Source organism: Poecile atricapillus, chromosome 13 (genome assembly GCF_030490865.1).
Source record: "Poecile atricapillus isolate bPoeAtr1 chromosome 13, bPoeAtr1.hap1, whole genome shotgun sequence".
NCBI lineage: Eukaryota > Metazoa > Chordata > Aves > Passeriformes > Paridae > Poecile > Poecile atricapillus.
In genome coordinates this window covers 4,687,334-4,706,045 of record NC_081261.1, presented here as the reverse complement: position 1 = coordinate 4,706,045, position 18,712 = coordinate 4,687,334, and the positions used below count along the sequence as shown (strand labels likewise).

Sequence of the window (18,712 nt, the reverse complement as noted above, 5' to 3'; positions counted from 1 at the left end):
TTCTCCCCTGAAGACACATCTTCCATGGACTAAACCAGATTTCCTGTGGACTACAGAAGAGGCTGCATTCATTTGAATGTGCTCTCAAACATATTAATTTGGGTGGAAATAATGACTGGTGCTGACAGGATGCAGGTGTAGTTACCTTGAACATAGGGGATCTTTGTTCTTCAGCCAAGGGTGAGAGCCAGGGTGTGTAATCTGTGTGTGTTCTGGGATGCTGTTTTCCCTTGGTTTAGACAAATTCCTAGTGGCACAGTAAACAAATACCTTTCGCCAGAGAATGGTGACTACCAGCAGGGCTTAGGAAACTTCCCATCACTCAGAAATCATGTGATTGTTTAGAAAAGATAAAATACAGGATAAGCTTTAAAAAATACCCAGAATTTAAAAAATACCCAGTTCAGAGTTGTTCAGAGAGAACACTGGAGTCTGTTTCCTTTGCCCAGTCAGCTAATCTAAGATCCCTGGATATTGAGAACAAATTCAGGTGGAACTTCAAGGAGGATTTCATAACTCCTGGTCTAACCTGCTTCCCCTCAGTAGTGTCATTGTAGTGATACAAAAGCTTGTGCTTGATGTGAAAGGAGATCAAACCATGTGCTCCAAGAGAAAATGATGCCAGCCTCACCACTGGCAGTGTTTTCTCAGCTTTAGCCTGGCCACAGCAAAAATTGCTGTGTCCAGATGTGATAATATGTATTTGTTCCATGCATTTCATCATGCTTGTAAACTGCATGCTGTTACAGATGTTTAAAAGGCAGAGCCTGGGCATTTATTCTCTCAGAGGGAACATATAATTAATTAGTAGAAATATCCCAGCTGGAGTTTTTGTCTTAGGAAACAGCAGCCAGCAAGCTACTGCTGGCAAGAGGAGCTCTTGGTGTGTGGCATGAATTTGTGCTCCCAGACTCTCATCACCTGCTCCCTTGATAATCAATAAATAACCCACATGTGACAAGTGCTGGACATTTTCACACCTTGAGTTTCCTTTAATTACTGAGACAGACATTTGCAGCTGCAGGGAGGAAATTGTGCAGCACAGTACTCTGAAAGTCAAATGAAATCTCAGGAAGTCTGGCTGAAATCTTGGAGTGACAGGGAAGGACCCAGCCCAGCAAGGCAAGTTCTTTCCTCCATGTCGTGAGCAAGAGCAGCAGAAGAGCATCTGGGACTTGCTCCCTACTCACTCTTCCACTAAGAATGTCAGTTCTGGCATTCCGTCATGTTCCAGCACTTCTACACTACTGGAGTGAGGGTATCTAGAGAAATATATTTTTAAAAGGAAGAGAAAAATCAAGCACTTTATTTTTTGTGGAAAACAAGATGCGAGGAAGATAGATCTGACCAAGATCCTGTTTCTCCTGATCTAAATAATAAGTGCTTGTTATTTTGGTATGGAAGTCTTGCTGAAAAGCTGGCACAAGTCCCTCTCTGGCTTTCAGAGCCACCTCTAGGCACAGCACAAATTAAGTGTCCTACTACATCTGACAAGCTATGGAATGCTGGAGTCTTCTGGGAAACCAGCATGAACAAGAAGCTGCTACAAAAGGATGAACTCTACCAAATGGCCCAGTCTCAGCTACTGAGACAAAATGGGATATAGTAAGGTGAATTTAAATCCCTGTTTTCATCAGTTTAGGTCTGGAGTGAGTCATGAGATATTTTTCCTAATAATCTGTAAATCTCTTTGCATTCTTTTCCTGTACTTTTGCCATAATTCTCTGAAACCCTGCAAAACACAGTTGTACTGGAAAGTTGTACAGGCTGTTCTTGAAAGAACAGGTAGTTGAAATCTATTTGTTGCCCTCAGATTTGCTAGCAAAAATGTAAAATCCCTCCAGATTCCAAGGGATTAAATGTTTTGAGCAAAATGTCAAAGTGCATGAACAAAATGTAAAGTGTTTTGACTGTAGAGTGTATGCAGATCTTTTGCCTTGTTGCTCAAGAAGTGTGAGATATCAGCTAGTAATAATCACAGTCTTAATTTCTGAGATTTGATGTCACTGTCCTTTGATTATCTCAAGGATTAATATACTGCTTATCTTCAGTTTTCTCACCCTCTTTGTGTATGAGAAAGGTCCAGGCTTAGGTTGTTAAACAACTCCATGAAAACAGATTTTTTTTCCTCCCAAACTTTTTTAAATGTCATAATTGCTAATGAAAATAGGGAGAAAATTTGTAAGAGTAGGGCTAAATTGTAGCAGATTGCCAGGGGGTCAGGCATATTCCCCACACTTGCAGACTTTCTGCCAAGTTTGGGAGTCTGTGCTTCATTCCTGTATTTTTCCACCTTTTATAATCTGCAGACTTCTAATGTTGTTTTCTCAGGAAAATGTTGACCCCTGTGTGAATCCTCCCAAGTCCACTGACAGGGGACTTGCTTTTTAACCTGTATTTTCCTGCTTTGCTGAAGTGGTCTGCAAACTCCCCAGCACTCACCAGCCACCACTTGGAATGTCCACTCCAGAGGCCAGTGGTTGGCTCCACACAGGAATTACAGGGGGAGAGAGGATGGTCTGTGTCCTGCACCAAGTCAGACTGGGTTATTTTAATGTTCCCTCTGGCTCTGCCATTATAAAATGTCACTGTTGGCAGTGCACATGCTTTTCTGGGATTTTCTACACTTGACTTGCAATGCTACAATAGAAAGGGGAAGCAAACTAGATCAAATTCAGCACTTCAGTGCTTTTCTTTTTAAACTCTGACAGCACTTAGGAGCGTTGAACATTAGTCCTTTTCCTCCTGCGTTACTCCAGTCCGGTAGGTTCATGTGTATTGGAGAACAAAAGAGAAAAGAATCGAAGGTGTAAAAAAGCCAAGAAAATATTCTCAAAAACTGTTGTCAAATGTACCATATTTGTATGAAAAGCTGCTTGAGTTATTTTGTACAATGAATTTTATTTATGGTGAGGTATATTTACGCTTGTGATCTGATACAGTGTTAAATTTTTGATCCATATTTGCTATGCAGCTGAAGATGATATTTTGGTTTTGTATTATTATTTTTTGCTGTTGTTCTAAAATTCAGCCGACAGAAGCTTCCATCTCCATTAGAAGTGCTTCTGCAAGAGCAAAGCATCTGATACCTGGTGATATGTCCCGTAACACAGCAACCAACAGTGTGTACAACAAATGTGGGATGACTTTTGTGATGAAGAGAAATAAAAATTGGGCTCATTCATGAAATGGGCAGAATTTAGCTTGTGGTGTCATCATCATTGTGATGACTGTTATTTGGGGAGAGGCTTCAATTGTACCTTGCACAAAAAAAAAAAAAGCTAATTTGATGAAAATGTCAAGCTTTTGTAAAAACCAAAGGAAAAAAATATGAGGCTTTGTGGCCAACACCAAAACACATATATTTTCCTATCAAAAAGTTAATGATTTTTGAGAAGAACTTGCTAGAACTTCCTTGCACAACACATTTTTCATTTTAAAACTTGTTTTAGTATAAGAGGGTCAGGGGAGAGAAAATCATATAATCATTTTTAATAGATTTTGACAGGCTCTACTCAAAGCTAAGCTGAGGAGCTAATTTCTTCTCATTACTGCAGCCTTATTAACTCCACAGGGACCTTTTTTTTTATTCCAGGAGATTCTCCTTGCTATTATTTTCCCAATTTTCCATTTGAAACCATTCTTAGTTTTGTGTTGAAAGCATCCAAGGAGCAGCCGTGGTTGTTGACTGCAGAAGAGAAGTGGGAACCAAGGGGAAAAGATTTTCTGGGAGCTGAGGAATTAGGGAGAAACGACTGACATGGGTCTAAGGGAGTTGGATTCCTGTGCTCATCAGCTCCAGCCCAAACACTGTAAATGCTGTTCCCTTTCACAGCTTCTTCCCAAGGTTTCCTCGTGGGAACAGCTTCCTAGTTTAAGAGGAACAGAAATGCAATGATTCTTCACATAAAACCGGGAATGAACTTTACACCATGACCAGGCAGCTCTGTTGATCTTTCCAATGTGCCCTGAGGCTGCACTGCAGCTCTGTGGGTGACATCCTGCTGTGCAGGACTGGTTGATTGTGCAGAATTGTCCAATGTTTACTGATTTCAACATGGTTCTGCTACAGGAAACGGCAGAGAGGAGAGCAGGACTTTCTTCCTACATCAGCCACTGATCCTGGGCAGGTTGTTTGGGATTTATCCTTTCTCCCATCAAGATTTTTCTTTCTTTTTTTTTTTTTTTTTTTTCAAAACTAATTTTAGCTGCTGCGTCATGGACACTTCAGTTCTCACACCAGCCCTATGAAATACTGAGAGCTCACATGGTCTGAGTTGAGCCAGAAGTAATTCTTGCTTTCAGTGTCAGGGTCCAAGGCTCTAAATTTTGAACAACCAACTCTGAGGGAGCAGTATCAAAGATACAAGCCCTCATCTTCTTTCTAATGCTCCTAAATATGTTTACATCTCCAGATGAATGTCGCTTCACCAATGCAGAGAACAGTTCATTAATGATTATTTTATTATTTCAAAAGCTTAACAAAATTACCCTTCCTGTGACCCCCTCTGCAAGTCAGGAGTGCCTTTCACATACAGCTTTGCTTGATTTAGAGTTCTGATGCAAACGCCTCCAGATAAGAAGTCTGCAAACAAACGATCTGCTGATTACGTGTCACTTCACCCACTGCTGTCCATCACCAGCCCACCACTCCTGCTCTGCCAACATGTGGCTCTGTGGGGCCACAGTGACCTGGATAAAATATTTTAGCAACCCTGGGAGAAAGGAGCCGGGATGTGTTTTATGGCCCGGTGACCCTGCATCACTCAGCGGATCAGCACAGACCCACAGGTGTGGGCACTGGCATGGGAAGGGCAGAACTGCAAGGGTTGGAGCTCACCATGGGTGTGGCAGGCTTGGGAACTGTGTCTGTTGGTGCTGTCTAAACTCTGGTGGCACCAAATGACGGCCTCAGCCACTGCAGACACGGTTACCTTGAGATAGGCTGAATTAAAAGCTGTCTGCTCATCAAAGTTCAATCTTTCAAGCTTTGGGCATCCTTTCATGTAGTGTTGCAATCATCCACCACCAGGCAATTCCTTTAACCCCTACCTTATCAAATCATTGCCAGAAAAAGGGTTCACCCTCTCTTTGAAGCAGCAAACAGCTCTTTGGAGCTCTAAAATTACACAAAGCCAGAGCAGAATATTACAAAGCTGTTCAGAAACTTTCCACAGAAACCATGCCTAGCAGACATGCAAGGGCAAAAGTTTCCATCACCTGTTAGCAGGATACTTCCACCATTATTTTTAACAGAGGACAATTGGTACTCAGTAGCTTTCCATCACTTTTTCCAGAACAGAAGAGATGAGCAGAGGAGAGCAGAGGAAAGAACAGCCTATTGATGTTGCTGGAGAGGTTATTTGCATGCAAAGCTGCCTTGTTCTGTCCCCTGGATTCCAGTCAAGGTTTTGGCCTGGAAACCAGTATTTCAGGAGGAACTGCATTGTTAAAAGATGAACTGCTAAGGAAGACTCCCTGATTTCTAATGAGTTATTTTTAAGGCAGCATCTGATGTGAGTATCAGCCCGTGAGGTCACAGCTTGGAGCTAAATTCCCTTAATTACAGCCTTCCCATTAAAATGAGGATATGAAGCAATAAAAGAGACATTGGCTGCATCCCTGCTTTATTGTTATCAGTCTCAACTTGCCCTTGACTAAGCACAGAAGGCTCCATGCCAACTCTACCTGGCTCTTTACTCCCATATTGCCATACACAGCCTTGCTAAATTCATCAAATGCAACTCCTGTGGCTTCGTGATTGTATGGTCTGCACCCCACACAGTCCCTGTGCAGAAAGAAGGAAATATGAGACACACTTGTATCCATGGCTGGTTGCAAGATCTGACTGAAGCTTCTCCCTCAGTGGTGTCACCCAGGCACACTAATTCCCCACTGTCTGATCGAGCCAGCTCACACCGCAGTGTCCCCTCCTTTTGGGGATATTTTTCTTATCATGTCTCTCTTCCTAGGACTTAGAATGGCTTATTTTGGAGGTCTCACCCCTTGTCAAATCTGGCAGAAGTGGCCCACAGACTCAAATTTATCTTTGGGGGGGAAAAGGAGTACATAAACACTTGTGTATGTGGCCACATCAGCCTTTTCCTTTAGGAAACAAAGCTGACAGGGGAAGGTAAAGATGTGGCCCAAAGTGCCTTTTCCTTTTGTCTGCACCATGCTGTGGCAGTAATGCATGAAGCTGCACCATGGCCAAAAGGATTATTTTAACCCCAGATCTCTTCCATAAAAATTTGCTGCCTCCTTCACACTTCTTTGTGCACAGTGAGCACAGATGTCAACAACACTCATCTGAAAAAGCTTGGAAATTGTTTTGGACACAGTTTAATTGCCAATAACCACACCACAATTAGGCCTCCCCAGCTGCCAGCAAGACCTCAGGGTGTTGGAAAAGGTCCAGCAAAGAGGAGATCCCCAAGCACCAGAATGAACAGGCAGAGCAGCCTGTGAGGGGACAGGGGACACGAGTTCCCCCAGCCAGCACAGGCAGTCAGCACTGCAAACACAGCAAATACTTGTTCCACTTCACCATCACACTGGTTTTCTACAACCAGCCCTGTATTCACACATTGCATGAATAGCTCCTAACCAGCATCAGCCAGGAAATTTACTAAACAGAGGCCAAATCCCACCATCATCATCTTGCCAGGGTCTTGTCCTTTTTGGTTGCATAATAAATAACAGCAGCAGAAGTTGCTCCCAGAACACTGATAAATCAGCACACATTTCATTTCCTACATCAAAACCTGCTGCCATATGATTTGGATTGATTATCAAGTGCCCTGTCATAAAGGGGAGGACGTGGGATTTGGCTGGCACAGTCTCTCCCAGCCAATGGCCCACAGGACTGTGATGGATGAACAGACTTGATTAAAATCAAATGACTCACAAAGCACTTGAGCATTACATTTGCTGGAGAAAACAGTTGCTCAGAGATAGGATCAGGCACTGAATGAAGGAATCATGAGGTGTTAGCAATGCTGCAGCCTGATAGTTTAAGGGTCATTCCTGTAGTAACAGGCAATTTATTTTATGAGGGGGGAAAAAAAAGGCAATTTTTCAGACATTCAGGTCCTGCGAATCTTGTATCTTTATATTGCCTTATGACACGGATCCTTTCTACCTATAAATGTGGGCTTGCTGAAGCAAAGCTCTTGTTTCACTATTGGTTTTACTTATCTCTGTTGACTTACAGCAGAACTTGGCTAATGACAAGGAAAGGACTTTTCTATCAGCATGAGGTTTCTGTGTACACACAGCCACCGAGCACAAATGCAGGGAGGGAGGTCGGCAGGGGAGGATGGGGATGAAGGCAAAAGGGATGTGCCACACACTCCAAAACGTTCACACACCAGAATCAGCAAGGGAGGCTTAGGCTGCCCTGGGAGGGGGAGTTGATGGAGATTCCTCTTCTCCAGTCTGAACAAACCAAGTGAGCTCAGTTGCTCTTCACATGGCTTCTGCTCCAGACCCTTCACAATCTTCGTGGCCCTCCTTTGGATGCTCCCTAAGAACTTTATATCCTTCCTATATTGTTCAGCCCAAAAGGCTGAAAAATACCTCCAAGCTCGAGTCTAGCAACTAAGCTGACATTGCCAGTTACAGTTCTCTCGTTTACCTTTAATTTCTATTTCCGCCACACCTGCGTTCAGCCCCTGGCTTCGCACAGCCCCTCGGTGCACAGCAGGCTCCCCTAACCCCGCACCTGGGCTCACACACCTCTGAGCCACCCTCCTGCTGCCCCAGCAGCACGGAAACACCCTCCAGAGGAAACACCCCTGCGGCAGAGCCTGGTGCCGGCTCTGTGCCAAGGGGCAGAACCCCCGGAGATGGAACCGCACCGCAGGCGGGGGCGGGCACGGGGACGAGGGCTGGGAGGATGGGGACGAGAGCTGGGAGGATGGGGACAAGGGCTGGGAGGACGGTAACAAGGGCTGGGAGGATGGGGACAAGGGCTGGGGATGCGGGGGCTGGCCCAGGGGACGGTGCAAAGCTCGGCAGGGCATTGCCAGCGCTCCCAGCCCAGCGAGGGGCCGGCCCGGGGAGGAGCGGGGCGGGCTCAGGTGTGCCCGGCCCTGCCCTCGGCCCGGGATGTGCTGAGGGCCGGAGAGCGAGGGCGATGGAGCCGCTGGAGACCAACAGCAGCTGCGGCAACGGTGGGTGCAGCCCGGGACACGGGACCGGGCCAGGACAGGACCGGGACAGGACCGGGACCGGGCCAGGACAGGACCGGGCCAGGACAGGACCGGGACAGGACCGGGACCGGGCCAGGGCCGGGATGGCGCGGCCGCTCCGGCCCGGCCCGCGGGGCTGAGCCCGCCGCACCCCTCGGCCTCGTCCCCCCGGCTTTGGGGCTGTTCTCTGTCACTGCTCTGCTTCGGGTTCTTTCCTGCCTTTGGGGGTTCTTTCCCTTTTTTTTTTTTTTTGAAGTCTGTGTAGGAATAGGGAAACTTGAGCAGCCGGCACCACGCTCTGCCAGCCCTCGAGTGCACAGAGAAACCAGGAGCTGGGTTTTTTTTCCTTTAAGGATCCCTTAATCCTGTCAGTAGTCTCGCCATCCCGCTGCTTTATGCTTGTGCCCGGTAGTACCTTGTGGAGATTTTCACCCAACCGAGGAGGCAAGTTCCCCCCCTTATACCCAAGGGAATATTTCCCCGATCAAGAATGTTTTTCTAGTAGGAAAAAAAAAGAAAGAAAAATATTAGGGAACCCTTGGAAAGTCATCTAGAAAGTCACTGGTATTTTTTCCTTTAGAAAAACGTTTATAGCCTGTTCAGGTCCAAAACCTCAGCTGTGTGTGCTGGGGCCAGGGTTGCAGCTGCTTAAGATCTAAGCCAGGCTTCTGGTTCAGGAAAAATGAGGGGCCCATGCCCCAGGCTCCTGACACTGCTGGGAGCCACTCCTGCCTGCAGAGACGTAAATACTTACTCTATAATTCCTATGTGAGTCCAGGCAAAAAAAAACCAACAAACCCGAAGTCTTTCACTACAAAGAGACTTTTGTACTCCACCTGGCTGCTCTGTACCTCATGGTCACAGTCACACCGCTTTTACTACACTTGGAGTAAAGATTGCGATGGAAAGATGTGCTGGGTGTGGTAGGAGTGCCAGGGGAGGAAGAAACTCAGCAATTTTCCCACCCCCACGCAGCAGCACACCTTGGCCAGAGCCACAGGGCTGCGGAGCTTTTGGTGTTAACAGCAGAACGCTGTGCCTGCTCTCAGTCCTTCCACACTGGCACGACTGGATTTGCTTTGGGGGCACTCAGGCACTCTGCAAAGAGAATAAAACCATTAAAGAGTAGAGGAAATGAATTGTCCACGATGAATCTGATGTTGCCTTATGACACAGCTCAGCACACAGAGCAGGAACAGATGCACAGTTACAAAGTGTTGGCATCACTCCACATTAAACCAGAAGTTACAACTGCTGATGAGCTGGCAGGTGTGAGGATTAGTTGGCTGGAAAACACCAAAGCCTTTAGATCAACAAGGTTAAGTGTTGATAAAGCCTAGTTCAACCCCATCACTTTGCAGTTTGGTGGAGATACTCTGGCATATATATTTGGAAATTCAAATTACTTTTTGGAGGTCCTTGTGGCCTGCCAGCTTGGTATGTAGACTCATTCAGTGTCAAAGAGATGCCTGAACTGCAGGCCATAAATCTGTCAGACAACACCCTGCCATTTCCACATGAGAGTAAAGAGGTGTCCTGAGCTTTGGAGACCTTTGGGCAGCACAGGTGGCTGTGCAGGGGGACACCTGGATGAGCCCAGGGGAGTAGGGACAGTTTATAGTCATGTCAGTGATTTGCTGTTTTATCTCCAAGGCTCTCTGATCACTCTTTCGTGCCTTTCCCACCGGGTCGTGTGCCAAGTGATCAGCAGTGCTGTCCCAGCTGACCTTGTCCAGGACAATGGGACTTCAGGTAATTCCTGGATAACTCAGCTGGAAAACAATTATGGATTCTACATTGGCCTGGGCTTGGCTGTCTTCTCCAGCTTCCTCATCGGGAGCAGCGTCATCCTCAAGAAAAAGGGATTGCTACGGCTGGTGGAGAAGGGAGGCACCAGGGCAGGTAAGGCTTACCTGGGGACAGGAGAGGAAGGGACCACCTGTTCCTAGGATTGCACACACAATCCAAATTTCAGCACTCCTGAGGCAAGGGAACACCTCTGGGTACAGTCAGTCTTCCATCAGCAATATAAATAGGAGCTTTTGTGGATGCATCTTTGCGTGTGAGACCCAGACAGCAGTGCTCCGTGGGAGCTGAGGAGCTAATTTACAGCCTCTGTATTGGAAAGGAGCTAATTTACACTCTTGGCATTGGAAAGGAGCTAATTTACAGAGCCCTGCACTGGAAGAGTTCAGCTAAAAGCTGCATTCCCCTGCCTGGCACCACAAATTGCAAGTGATTGTCCTGTGCGATCAGACCTGCCACCACAGCAGAGCAATGCATGCCCTTCACTCAGGAATGTGCTAAAAGCTCTTTAAAGTGGGTCCCTTTGCAGAAAGCCTGCCCCAGCCCGGAGCAGAGCAGCACAGCCCCACTCTTGCTCTCAGTGAAGCACCAGCAGCTTTGCCAGCAGGTCACCGAGACAGGGATGCAGCTCTGTGTGCTTGGATGGCATTACAGGAGCTGTGTGTGAGCAGGACAGGCCGGCTCTGTGGGAGCCCTGTGGCTTCAGAAGGGATCCTTTGGAGCTGTGTTGCACAACAACCTGCAGATAATTTTCCTTTAGCACCAGGCTCTCAGGGTGAGGATGGGCAGTGGTGGAGCAGCGCTGCCTAGAGCAGAATTGCGCTGTGGAATTGGACACATCCCATCAGCATTGCAAACGTGCTCCAGCAGCAGGGTAAGTCCTACCTGGCAGCTGACCTACTTGCATAACTGCAAAACAGAGCAATGATAATTAAAATACTGCTGCTTCCCACTTCTGGCCTAGGAATAGTTCTTAAATAATCTTTCAGAGGATTTACCATTCCCATTTTGCTCTGTGCCCATATGGGACACAGAGGCATGGGATGATGAAGTGACTGTCCAGAGACAGCCAGCAAAGCTACCAACAGCAGCTGAGCCACTGGGCAGTCCCAGCTCCATCTCCATCCTCTGTCACTCAGCTGGCCACATGCAGCTGCTGAACACAGATTTGGGATTTGCTTTTTGACATTATATTTGCACAATTAAATGTCAGTATTGCTTCAGCTGTAGATGTCTCTCTCCTTCCTTCCATGAACTCTTCCCACAGCAGAGCCAAGTGAGTAAAACAAGATGCTCCCTCCCTATGCTTCAGAATGTTTAACATTCTGAAAGGAATTAGAGATTAATGACAGAAAATTGCAACTGACAAAAAGAGTTCTTGGGAAAAACCCCGACCAAGCAAAAAGACCCTAAAACAAATAAACCAGCAATTTCTAAGGAATATCAAAGCATAACATTTGAACTTTAGCATTTATGGAGTTCTTGAGGAACCAGAAGAGGCTGAACTTTAGCAAAAGTATCCTGAAGTCTTCCTGTTCAACATTTCATTGACCCTTGTCCTAGCTCACCCTGCAATTTCTCAGTCCCTGTGTGTCACCCCTGCTATGTGAGCACATCACTTTCCTCCAAGGCAAGCCAAACACTGCTGTTACTGACAGCTCCAGCCAGGTCAGATTTATCAAAAACGTGGTCTCTCCCTGACCCAGCAAAAGCAGGGCTCACCATGTCAGCAGGCTCAAGCTCCTTATGTCCAACAGCCTGTGGCTTAGGACCAGTACTGGATTAGCTCCCAACACAGTCCATTCTTCCCTGTTCTTTTGTCACACTCTTCCCCTTGCAATTTATCCCTCTCCAAAGGGGCATTCTCATCTCTTGCTCTGAAGAATATGGTTGTTAACTCCTGCATGTGCTTTTTTTCCCCAGGAGATGGAGGCCACGGCTACCTAAAGGACTGGCTCTGGTGGGCTGGCTTGTTAACCAGTAAGTAGGAGCTGTTTCCCTGGGTTTGCAGCTTTTCCAGGGCCTGGCCCTGTGAATGAGGTGTGGAAGAAGCTGAGTATCGTGCTGTTTTCTGTCCAGTTCCCCCATCCCCAGCAGTGGTTCCTCAGGGAGAGGAGAGGCAGTCATCCACGAAGGATCTCCCTCTCCATCCTCCTGCAGGACTGGCAGGACCTGCTAGCTCAGTTTTACCTGATCAAAAGTGTGCAAAGCCAGGTTTAAATAGGGCAGCTAGCAGGTCTGCCTGTGTACCAGGCACAGGGCAAACAGCCTCCCCTGAGTGCCTGGGGGCTCCCGGAATGAGCACACATACTGCAGCACAGGGAGATAGCAAAGCGGTGTTACCTCTTTCCTTGAAAAAAACTTGGCCTTCCCTTGAAACAAGACTTAAAACTTTCATTTCCTGCTGCAGTGTTTAGAGTAATTCCTAAAATTGGCTCGAATCTGACCTGGCTCAGCCCTGGCACCCCCAGCCCTTCCCATGGAGGGGTTCCCTTCTCCAGGGGTGCCTCTTTTCATTTGAAATTGATTTTCACCCACTGTCTGCCCCTGTTTAGCAGCAGGATGAAACCCCCAGCATAAAACCCACGCTCCAAGTGACATCTTGCTGGTTTGCAAACCCCCAAGAGAAAACGCAGAAGGTGCTCTGTAACTCACTGGTATTTATTTTTCTTGTGTTTGTTTAGTGGGTGGAGGGGAAGCTGCCAACTTCGCTGCCTATGCCTTTGCTCCTGCAACTATTGTCACACCTCTGGGGGCTCTGAGCGTGCTCATAAGGTGATTTTTTGTGTCTATAATTTGCAATTTGACTTTCATTTTTTCTTTTCTGACTGTTTGACTTGTGAAAATAGACTTGAAGGGATACTAATATGATTTATTCTGTCCAAAGGGAAAAAAAAATCTCAGTGTTTTCTAAAAAATGCTTTAAAAGTTGTTGTCCTTTTAGGGGATCATTTGGGAACCACTGAATTAAGTAGCTTGCCCTTCTGGAAATGCTGGATATGGAGAGCAGCCACAAACACTGCAGGTTAAATTATTGCAAATATCTGCATTACTTCATTCCTTATTCCAGCTCTTTAACCACTTAGGATTGGTGGGGTTTTAATGTTTGTTTGTTTGGTTTGGTTTTGTTTTTGTAATCAAGAGTACTAAAAATTCAAAAGCGTCAAAAATACCAAGCTTGTTTTCAAACTGCCTTTCACCTGCCTTTTATTTTATAAGCTTTTAGGGTCCTCTCATGTTGTAGGGTTTTATTCTTCTGGCTGTTCTCAAAAGGGCTGAAACCCTGTTTTATAGCTTTTTTTTTTAAATAGGAGATTCCTACCAAAATACATGGCTCTGGCTTCTTAAGGTTTTATAGAAAGACTGTATTATGAAATGCATAAGCAAACTGAGAGTTAGGACTGCTCTGGTGTCTTTCCCCAGATTATTTTTGGACAGCTAGATATTTTTGCAGATATATCTGTATCCCCAGTACTTTCAGAGTTTCTCTGAGGCTTAATAGTGCTGATGATTTAATCAAAATTAACATAGCTTTTTTGTTGTTAGGTTCAGGTTTTTTCTCTGTTACACTGACCCCTGAAGTAATTTTCTTGATCACTAAAAGCTTCATAATGCTCAGCAGCTCCTGAATGATTCTTCCAACCCTGAAAAAATATTTCTGAGGATGTGCTAAAACATTCAGCATTTTTGCACCTTGCTGACACAAGAGCTGTGATCTACAGGTCACACCTGCACCCCTGCAGGTTCAGCTGTGATAGATGCCATGTGATTGTGTGTTAACCCACTGGAATCCAACTAATTTACACCGAAATTGCATCCTTGTATCACATGGAAGCATTCTTAAGTTTCTTAGAGCTGCTGCTCCTTCTTTAAAGGAGCACAAAGCACCGGCTGATGTTTTTCTGTCCCGTGCAGTGCCATTCTGTCCTCATATTTGCTTGGAGAACGGCTCAACCTGCTGGGAAAGCTGGGCTGCCTGCTGAGCCTGGTGGGCAGCACTGTGATGGTCATACACGCCCCAGAGGATGAGGCAGTCACCACTCTGGAGGAAATGACTTCCAAGCTGAAGGAGCCGGGTACGCAGCCAGCCGTGTTTTCCCTCTCGGGGAAAGTGCAAACCTCTCCCCGTGCCCACTGCTGGAGTTTTGACTTCTTCTCTCCCTCCTGCAGGTTTCCTGGCTTATGCTTCGATCCTCCTGGCTCTCTGCTTCCTCCTGATCTTCTACCTCGCCCCCCGTTATGGCCAGAGCAACATCCTCGTCTACCTCACCATCTGCTCCGTTATCGGCGCCTTCTCCGTGTCCTCAGTCAAGGGCTTGGGAATTGCCATCAAGGGCTTCTTTGCTGGCCAGCCTGTGCTGCAGCACCCACTGACCTGGATCCTGGTCATCACGCTGGTGGCATCCATCACCACACAGATCAACTACCTCAACAAGTCTCTAGACATTTTCAACACCTCTTTGGTGTTCCCCATCTACTACGTGCTGTTCACCACCATCGTCATCACCACTTCCATCATCCTCTTTAAGGAGTGGGTCACCATGACCGTGGTTGACATCATTGGCACAGTCTGTGGCTTCCTCACCATCATTTTGGGGGTGTTTTTACTCCATGCTTTCAAAGACATGGATGTCAGTTTAGGGAATTTACCCCAAGTCCTTCAGAATGAGCAGCCAGCGCCGGTCACCAGAGATGACAAGAACATCCTGATAGAGGTGGACAACTCCAGCATCGCCCCAGAGGATAAACCCAAAGTATTCATGCTCTACATTGGGGATTTACATGCAGGGGACTGGAGGTTGGGTGGGTGATGTCAGTATTCCAGGTGCCAGGGGAAAATTTTAAAAAGGAAAAGCAGAAGATAAAATTAACTGTCTTTTCCGAAGTCAAATCTTTCTCCAGGCTTTTGAACGGGATCTCTGTCATGGTGTGGCAGCAAAGGGTGTGCTTAATCCTCTCTGGACCCTAATACATGCAGCCACTGGAAACAAAAATCCTCTAGAAATATGATAGTGCTGGAACAAAGCTTCTCTCTGAGGCCCCTTCCCATCTCTTATTCTTGGCAGGGCTGATGTTTACCCTTCACTCCTTCCCCCGGGTGGCCACTGATGTCTTTGTTTCCAGGCCTGGATGGATCATTGATCAGTGGTTTTTGTCTTTTTTTGTTTCCTTTCTAGACACTTGCATGAACTCTAAAATACACACCAGCGTCTCAAGAGGAGGTGGGAGACAAGGACTGAACGGTGCTATTCAGACTCGGCTCATCCATGTTTAATCACTTGCTCTGCAAATAAGGGGACGTGAATATGGGCAAAATATGGTGAATTTTGCAATAGCTGCTCACTCAGGCTCAGTGGCAGGACTCAAGCCATGGAGCATTTTTACAGAGAGATCTTTTCCAGCTTCTGTTTTTTTGTGAGGTGCAGGAGTTTCCCTGGAGCAGTGTTAATTATTTTTATGGGAGTTTTTTTTGTTTGGGGTTTTTTATTCCTGAGATGCTCTGGTACCTAAGCCTTGGTGAAGTTGCTGGGCCTGACCCAGACCCCACCGGAAGAAGGGCAATCCCTGCTCAGGTTGGGGAGCTCTGGCAGGGCAAAACCCAGGTCAAGAGAAACTCTACCACTGTCTCCAAGATTTCTCGTGACAATTTTTCCAGTCTGAAAGACCAAGTGGCTGTAAATGTTAAGTATTTTTCCCTCAGGAAATACCTTGACCTTGAAAAACCCCCCAAATTCTTTGAGCCCTAAGAGGTGTCCCGCTGTCCTCTGAAATGCTCACCTGATTATATTTGGGTGTGACCATCACTGAGCAAATACAATGTGGGCTTTGGGAGAGAGGACAATGCAATCTATTTTAATAACATTTCAGTGCTATCTTTTTGGAATGTGGGAAGGGAAAAAAAGGGTTTTTTTAAAAAAAAAAACCAACAACGTAGTTTCAGGTGGATCTGAAAGTTTTTCATTACTTCATCTTACTGGTGTAGCCCTAAAGGATGAAGAGGCTGAGAGACAGCTGAGAGCAACAAAAAGAGCATCTGGAGCAGAGTAAAACAGCAGCGACCTCCTTTGGTGGCAGAAAATAATCCAAGTCACTCACTCCAGCTTTGGTTTTGGCATCCTAATCAGCGTGGTGCTTTTGTGCATTTTATTTTAGAAAATGGCTGTAAATGGGACTCATCTTTCTTCACTCTAGAAGTGCATTTCTTTAAAGCAATCCTGCCATCCCTGGAGAAATACCATGTAGAAAATGAAGATTTGAACTGAGATAATGAAATAATAGACAGTGAAAGAGTATTTGTTAATGACAACCAACAAATTTTATTAAAACTAGGCAAAAGGCACAATGAATTGCATTCTTCAAGTATTTGCATAGATGCATAGAGAGCATTATTGTAAACCATTAACATCTGGACGGGAGAAAGTGAGATGTATTTTTTTATAAGTTCTCCTAAGTAATATTATCTTTCAAAAAAATCAGGTTTTACCATCTTTTACTCCTCCTACAGTTCCCCTGGTCTCATTCACTCAATTTGCACACATCTGAAAATTTAAAAGGACTTACTTAAAATTACCTTTTGGAGATTTTTGTGATATTCCAGCAATAAAGTTTTCTATTAGAGTTTGGGCATGTCCAGTTGTTCTCTGAGCACTGTGTGTCCAGGGGCATTTTTTGAGACCTTGATCCCATGCTCACATGAAATGCAGTGAAAATCATTTTAGTGACTTTTAGTGGCCATTTGCTGAAGATCAGGTGGTGGAGCAGAAGTGCTGCTGCCCTCAGTGCAGGCTCAGATATGAGATCAAGTTCTTGTGGTTGAATCAACAATTACAGTGTATGTACAGTCCTGCACTGTGAGCAGCCAAACCTGCCATTACATACCAAGAGACAACAAGTTTGGGGGTTGTTTGAATGCACATCTTTATATGTAATATACCCCAACTATGGAAAAAGACAAAAGCTGTTGCCTTTTCCTTGCCCTCCCTCATTTCAGAAAGAAGTTTTTTAGATTGGTTTGTTTTCCAGGCACATAGAAGGTAAGAAAAGGTTTGAAACTGATAAGGAATAATCTGTGAGAATTTCAAGACACACCATGTGAACTGTTTCCTTGTGGAGAAAGAGGTAGTAAAGTTGTGAAAACTAATGTGACTTAAGTCATCCTACAGATACACTTCTACATCTAACTACAGATTTAATGAGTTCTTAGGGTTTATCTGGGATTTCTTTAATGAGCAGATCTTAGGGAAAGAGAACCAGCAAACAAGACTCCTTTTCTTTATGCCAATAATACAGTTTCTCACATGTGGAACAGCAGTCATGCTCTTTGAGGATTTGTCTATAATAAATGAGACACAAGAGGACTGTTGTAACCACAGCTCCAGATTTCCCTGTGTTCTCCTAGGAAATAATTTCAAGAAAAAAAAAAATCTGGCATAACAAAAGATCTTATTTTTAAAATCCTGAGGAAATTAAAAAAAAACAATAAAAAACACATACAAAAGCCAAACTATTAGGAGAAGAAAAAACTAAATTCATAAGGGAGGGTCCTCAGGGTCAGAACCATCAGCTGCTTAAAGTGCACACAGACAGCTCTCTCCATCCATGGCCTGGAGAAAAAGCCTGGAGGAAGAGAGCTGCCCTACAAAAGCACCATGTGTTGTGTTAATATTTTGGCTGTTTCCCAACCTGGCCATTCTTCAGGTAGGTTTCTCACTACTTTGGGGAGCAGACAGCTGAGTTACAGCTCAGCACAGACCAAAGCCTGAGGAGACACATGCAAAACCATCTCCTGCTCACGGTACCGCACGCTGCAGAGGGGTCTCAGCACTGCCTTCTGCTGAGCTTCCTGCTGGCCTTTTGCTCTGGATCTGGGCCTGAGCTACCCTGTCGTACCTTGAGTGTGTCCCAATGCCAAGGATTGGAGCTCATGGGCCATGCTGGGGCTGCTTTTGGGATTTATAGCACCAAGGGAAGACAGGCAAGTGCTGGAGGACAGAAGGGTTGCAATGCTCCTGCTGAGGAGGGTTATGTGGGGAAAACAATCCCCTCTGCTAAAGCTGATCAAAACCCACAGTGGCTCCACAAATTATATTTCTACGGTTGGGTCCCTGTTGGGGCCCCACTTGCCACCCCCTGTAAACAGAGAATAAACTGAAGAATGTTATCACCAGCTGCCTTGTGCTCTCCCCAGAGGCAGTGGGTTCTGTATAGCACCAATATGCTCCTGCAGCTGCATGGGGGGGCTGAGGAAGCCAACAGGGCTCACATGAAAGCCCATCGGGGCCAGCACCTGCACTCACAGCTTGTTCTCCCTGGTAACACTTAAATAACTGATTAAAAACACGTGAAACCCCCATCACCCCATCCCTGCACTGGATATTGCACAACAATATTTAAATACCGTATAAACAAGTCATCCCTACGTGGAAAAGGCAGAGAGGGTCCAGCTGAGCCTGGCGTGTACCTGGGGCAGCCCTGCCATGCCTGACTGCAGCCTGGGGAGTCACAGAGGAAACAGGGGTGGGGCAGGAAGAGGGGAACTGAGACACTGTCCTGGCAGTGAAGGTGTGAGTGTGGTTTTGGGTGATGAAGGCCATCCAGTGCCCTGTGAAGGCCAGAGCCAGCCAGGAACAAGCTGCTTCAGGAATGCCCACGGGAGCCTGGCTGTCCCATTTTCAAGTTTTTCAGTGCTCCAGCTGTCCAGGCACCAGCATTCT

At 45.9% G+C, this 18,712-nt stretch overlaps 2 protein-coding genes across 3 annotated transcripts in view; one reads left to right on the top strand and one right to left on the bottom strand.

Moving 5' to 3' along the window:
* Positions 1–8,087: 8,087 nt before the first annotated feature.
* NIPAL4 (NIPA like domain containing 4) lies at positions 8,088–18,601 on the top strand. 2 transcript variants are annotated; one of them, XM_058848919.1, is made up of 7 exons: positions 8,088–8,174; positions 9,846–10,094; positions 11,922–11,978; positions 12,683–12,773; positions 13,914–14,074; positions 14,169–14,752; positions 15,176–18,601. In XM_058848919.1, the coding sequence occupies exons 1-7, from the start codon at positions 8,138–8,140 to the stop codon at positions 15,185–15,187; spliced, it is 1,191 nt and encodes a 396-aa protein (XP_058704902.1). In that variant the 5' UTR covers positions 8,088–8,137; the 3' UTR covers positions 15,188–18,601. The 2 variants fall into 2 exon arrangements, with proteins under 2 accessions (XP_058704902.1, XP_058704903.1); XM_058848920.1 differs by having other exon boundaries at positions 14,169–14,561; positions 15,176–18,600.
* ADAM19 (ADAM metallopeptidase domain 19) overlaps positions 15,915–18,712 on the bottom strand; it is a 33,224-nt gene continuing 30,426 nt past the window's right edge. The window contains exon 23 of the mRNA XM_058848914.1: positions 15,915–18,710. Within this exon, the coding sequence (XP_058704897.1) occupies positions 18,636–18,710 (75 nt within the window). The 3' untranslated portion in view covers positions 15,915–18,635. The remainder of the gene's footprint in view (positions 18,711–18,712) is intronic.

What these genes read in the sequence shown, in the direction of transcription:
- NIPAL4 (XM_058848919.1), top strand. Translation starts at nt 8,138, where the DNA reads ATGGAGCCGCTGGAGACCAACAGCAGCTGCGGCAACG. An exon ending in GAAGGGAGGCACCAGGGCAG is followed by an intron (nt 10,095 to 11,921) that starts GTAAGGCTTACC and finishes TTTTTTCCCCAG; the next exon opens with GAGATGGAGGCCACGGCTAC. An exon ending in GCTCTGAGCGTGCTCATAAG is followed by an intron (nt 12,774 to 13,913) that starts GTGATTTTTTGT and finishes TGTCCCGTGCAG; the next exon opens with TGCCATTCTGTCCTCATATT.